The 5,609-nt window shown below is 41.9% G+C and overlaps 1 protein-coding gene across 7 annotated transcripts in view; it reads right to left on the minus strand.

Annotated features, from left to right (window-relative positions):
• The window catches only part of HDAC8 (histone deacetylase 8), a 172,802-nt gene that overhangs the window by 126,431 nt on the left and 40,762 nt on the right, over nucleotides 1-5,609 (minus strand). For 6 of the 7 annotated variants that reach the window (XM_006908550.2, XM_015586753.2, XM_025044427.1 and 3 more), the window contains exon 5: nucleotides 1,290-1,402. In XM_006908550.2, the coding sequence (XP_006908612.1) occupies nucleotides 1,290-1,402 (113 nt within the window). Of the gene's footprint in view, nucleotides 1-861; nucleotides 1,061-1,289; nucleotides 1,403-5,609 lie in introns of those variants that run through there. The other variant, XM_025044428.1, reaches the window with a different exon arrangement.

Below are 5,609 nucleotides of genomic sequence, written 5' to 3' on the forward strand. Positions count from 1 at the left end.
GGGCTGGGCAGTGAGACATGTCCGCTGATCCCTGAGTGGAGCCTGGACGGCCAGTCATGAGAGAGAAGGCTGGAGAGAAGAGGTGAGGCGGTGTGGACTTTCCCACGGAGACCACTGTTTTTCAAAGTGTGGCCTGTGGGACAACTGGGCTGATACTGAAACGTGGATCCCCGACTTCCCTATCAGACCTGCTCGCTGTGAATCTCCGGTGGATGTGGCCCAGGACTCTGCATTTTATCAAAACGTCCCCAGGTCACCCAGATACACATCCGGGTTTGAGAAGGAAGCATGGCTGGAGGCCAAGGCTCAGCACGCCAAGCGGCGACGGAGCGAATGCTTTAGGCTTCGCGCACTCCGTGGTCCCCATTGCAGTTTTTCCCTTTACGATCTTGTAAAAATATAAAAAACCACTCTTTGCTCGCTGGCCGTACAGAAAAACAAGCTGTGGGCCAAATGTCGCCGTCAGAGGCGGCGAGGAACCCCTGCGGGTTTTTGAGCGAGGCCTCGGCGCGCAGGGCTCTCGAAGCAGCCGGCCGCCTTAAGCCGCTCATCCGCCCTCCCGCCTTCTCGGTTCCGACAGCTCCGCTGCCCCCAGCCTCTGTCCCACGCTGTCCTTTCCCTCTCTTGTGCCTTGATTATGTCAGTCTGTGTCCCCAGACCCCCGGGGAAACGTGGAAGCAGCACTCACCCATGCGGGGGAGGGGAGGGACGGCCTAAGCTAATTGCACTGAGTAAGCCACGGAAAGGCGTGCTGCACGCAGGATCTGGTGGAGAAACAGTGTGGGTGCCTGCGACGTTGCACACGGAAAGCACACGGGAGGGCTGGGCTACATATCTGAGCGACACAAAGAAAGCGGCAGATTCCGATTGCTCTGTGAGTTGGTATCTGTCTTGGTGAAAAATTCAGTGTTACTTCATCCGGAGAGAAGCACCAAGACTGAGCTCTAAGTGCAGATCTCACTTAGACGCTGTGGCAGTGGCCTGGGGTAGGCTCCTGGGCGCTGGAGTGAACACTCGGTAAGGTCTCCACTTCTTAGCATTCTCCACCAGAGCTTTGCTACTGCAGGACAGGGGGAGACAAATTACAGGAACCTGGTATTTTAAAGCAGCTTCATCAGCAAAGGAGGAATTATAGCAGTTAAAATAAGCTCTATCTACTTTCGGATTCTCAATTAGGAAAATTTCAATCGCGACAGGTATTTCTTCCTTTACCAGCTGCCTAGAAGCAACTTTACCAATAAAAATCTGTTGTCCTAGCAGCAAAGCACCTTTGAAAGCGAAGGACTTACCATCTCCATGGTGCAGATCCAAATCCACATAGAGAATACGGTCAAATTTCCGTCGCAACCGTAATATTCCCAGGACAGCATCATTGAGATAACAAAATCCAGATGCTTCATCTCTGCAAGAAAATAAGTCGCTACAGCCAACGGCCGATGGCAATCCAAGGGCATCTCTACGCCAAGGGTCTAACCCTTACGATCCCCCTGAAGAAAAACAAAACTACCTACGAAGACTGGACAGTAAATGCCTCCAAATGATTGGGCAATGAAGTGTTCTGGCAAGCTACATATCGAGGTCAATGTCTAATGTTTTCCCTTCACCAGATTCCCAAAGCATTACAGTTTCATAAGCATATTCGCCAAAACAGAACCTTTCTCTAATGATTCAGGAAAAAACTGTAGTACCCTGGGCTCATCATAATGACAGTGAGTATCACTTCTAGGACTCTAAGAAAGCTAGAATCTAGATGTAGAAGATGTCGGAGAATGCGTTCTCTGTACTGACCCTATGACATAGCCTAAAGTTTGGGGGGTTTTGAGTAACTCTTGGCACTTGTTGCTCATAAAAGCGGAGTGTACAATGTCCAAAAGCATAACCTCCTGGGCAGCATAACGCGGCTGCTTCTCTGTAAATGTAATTATGACAATGGAGACTGAAGCGGCCTCTTTTAAAGTGATTTTTTTTTCCTTCACTTAAATTGTCTTCATTGACTTCACTGGCGTCCTTGACCATTTTTGCTATCGGCGATACCACGTTACTTTAACCTCCTGTCAACATATACCGACTCTTTCATTATGCTTCCATTAAGCCTTGCTGAGTAGATGTACGAGAACATTTTTTATCATCGAAAGTATATTATCATTTATTTTTAGGGCCTCATCCTACATGCTTCAGTTTCTTTTGCTTCCACAGATACTTCAAATATCCGGCCCATTTCCCCCTCCCCCTAATTTCTCCCTGTTTTACAATATTCTAGGCACGAGCATCATTTAAAATAGCATCTTTACTATTATGAGTTTTAAGATCTTTCCAGTGCCTACACAATGCATAAACTTCTTCAGGAAATCTCTTCTAGAATAACGTTTCATATGTTGAACAATACCCTGGTTCACAGGCTGAATCAATGAGACAGGTACATCGGTGAACAGGAAGTTGGTAAAAATGTCATCAGACACTGACTTTGCTCAGAAAGGTGAACCTGGTGATCATACACCAAAAGAATAGCTTGGCTTTAGGTGTGCAATCAGGAAGAAGCCAATTAGAGGAAAAGATCTGTCCATCCACGAATTTTCTGTAAATAAGAGTTAAATATGTGACTTTGAAAGTTCTTAGGTACTGTTTTCCAATTATGAAAAACCTACATTTTATAAGTCTACCGTCTTAGCAGATCAAAAAAGAGATAATTTGTCTTCCTACTGAACATCAGTAACTTTTGGGTGACTGTTAGGCAACGAGATGGGGGTGACAGGGAGGAGGAGAAATGCAAATCAATACAAAACACACTTCCTTCCCTCAGACAGCCTACGGTTAAGTTACGGAGCCAAGTCATAAGCACAGAAAAACAAAACCAAAACGAACGAGAAACAAACCAAAAAGGCGAACAGAAATAATACGGCACATGAAGGAGAACACAGAAAAATTCTATAGACAAAACCGACAAGGCAGAGTCATCTCATTGACGGTATTAAACTTTGTAAGGCTTCTAGAAATCATGCTTCTACAAGTCAGTGATGGTTAAGGAACCGGCCGCTCCCCCTCCATTTTGCGTTCTGAGGAATGGTTAACCCAAAGGACCACAATGCCCTGGCATACTACAAGGGAAGAACCATCTTTGTGCTTCTTCAAGAAGCCCTTTAGGCTCGCAGATGACCTCCTTGTTTACCTGACTCTATAAAACTCCTAGCTCTTTTCCTTTTCTTTGAGTTGTTCCTCATTAAAAAACGTTCTCCTGAATAATAGTGATGATGATGTCTGCAATTCAGAAAGGCTTTCGTGTGTAGTATTTTCCTAATATTTTGTTAATGGAGTTCTATTCTCGTTGATTTAAGAAATAAATGAGGGCTTAGAGAAACAGAATAGTCCTAAAATTCCATGAAAATAAGGAAACTGAACTTTCAAGACTTTTAATATGCCGAAACAGTACCCCTATAAAAGAAAACCCAAATGTTATAAGAATTCGAATTCACATAATTTAGGTAAATCTTTGGCAAGCAAAACTAACATTTTTGGTTGACCAAAATCCACTGTCTTTTCTGATTTATCGGTGTTAAGTATAACATACATGTAGATTTTTATTCTGCTTGGGCATAGTCTTCCAAAATTTATACAGGTTGACTGAATGAATGAGCTAACATTATTTCTACTAAATGTTTGAGACTGTGACAAATATAAATTTGTTAAACCGAGTTGACTCATTATTCTGACCAACTTTATTTCAACAGTACTTATGTTTTATAGTACGTCAGCGTGAAGATAATTTACAAGATCTTCAGGTAACTTAAAACTTTGGATTGACAGTAACTGAGTTAATTACTGGGTATTCACTAGATACCTAGATCATTTCTAACAGAGTACTTGCTCAGCATAATTTTGAGTGCATGTGCTCTTGCTTTTTATTTTGACATGCTACACAGGCACTATATATATTCGGTGCGCTCATGAACACGTGCTTCTCTGCTACTTAGAGAAGTTGTACCATAAGATATTTCTATGGGTATAGAAAGCGGTAGAGGGTTCCCAGAAAGGGAATTTTATTTGTCAAGGTCAAAGCTGGCTACGGTTATATGGGTTTATTTATAAAATCGCCAAAAGATCTTTAGCATCAAATACTGTTCTGGTGCAAAACTATAATTTGGTTTTCTCTCTGTTAATATGACCGTTTTTTTTTTGTTTGTTTTTTGTTTTTGGATGATTGGTCTTCTCTTAATAATGGGTTGTAAAGGTTTGGCTTTACCATCTAAGTCATCTTCTAACAAAGATTCTGTGTCTTACTAGAATAACCTATGGTTTATGTTGACTTTATGTTCTTGATTATTTAAGAAAGCAAAGTCTTCTCACTTAGGAAAGACCTGAGGTTCTTTACAATCGTATTGTCTCCTATGTTCACTTTTAAAATCTTTTATCATCATTTTGGTTAAATGGAGAACCAAATATTATTTTTCTATAACCCGCCATCTTATGTTAATCGTATCCCATAGGGCCACTGGAATATCACAAAGAATTGCTTCTTTCACTTTATAAAAATGAAAATGCTAGAAATAATTAGGTTTGTCTGATACGTTACTACTGATGAGCTGCATAGGAAGAGCTGCCAAATCAGAAGAGATGCTTGGCCTCCCCCGGGTTAAACGGGTATAGGCAAAATGTCATTAATATAAACATTTCAGAAATTTATGCTGTACAGGAAGTTCCTAGAGATTCATCAGCATCCTCACGGGCCATGTGTTTCTACTTGGCAGAGTCCTGCTGCTTTGCCAGATATTAGAATACTGCAGTACAGTGTTTGAAGTCATAATTTTTAAGTTTTTAAGTGTTAACTTGGTTTCGACTTTGCTTTATTATTTTTTTTAATTTTCTTTCTTTTTTCTTTTACTTATTTTTATGGTAACATTGGTCAATGAAATCCAATAAGTTTCAGCTATACACTTTAACAGTAAGGCATATATATATTTACACTGTGTGTTCACCTCCCATAGTTAGATTTCTTTCTGTCACCACATATTTGATCCCCTTTATCCTTTCTACCTCCCCCTTTCCCTTTTCCCCCTCCCCTCTGGTAACCACTAGTCTATAGCCCATGTCCATGAGTCTCTGTTTGTTTGTCCTGTTCATTTGTTGTTTTAGGTTTATATCCCACGTATAAGTAATAACATGTGATTTTCAACTTTTTCAGTCTGGCTTATTTCGCTTAGCAGGATTATCTCGAGGTCCATCCACGTTGTCGCAAATGGCAGTATTTCATCTCTTCTTATGGCTGAGTCATATTCCATTGGATATATGTACCACAGCTTCTTTAGCCAATCATCTATTGTAGGACACTTCGGTCCTACTTGTGTCATGGAAGTCCTTCCCTCAGGGACAACCTAGACTATGGACAGCCCTCGAGGGCAGCGACAGCCCAGCTCCATGAGTGCTGCTGCAGATGGAAGGATTCTCCTCCGCTGATGTCACAGAATCCACTTGACCGGTACCTTCACAGTTCGATTCTCGGCTCTTTACTGTAATCCAACCTTTCATGTTAGTATCTTTCTTTTTCATTTTAGTTCCCCCTTTTTGAAGAGGCCTGATCTGCAAGACCCTAAAACAACTGATTTTTGCCAGCACAT

This window comes from Pteropus alecto, unplaced genomic scaffold (assembly GCF_000325575.1).
Source record: "Pteropus alecto unplaced genomic scaffold, ASM32557v1 scaffold312, whole genome shotgun sequence".
Lineage (NCBI taxonomy): Eukaryota > Metazoa > Chordata > Mammalia > Chiroptera > Pteropodidae > Pteropus > Pteropus alecto.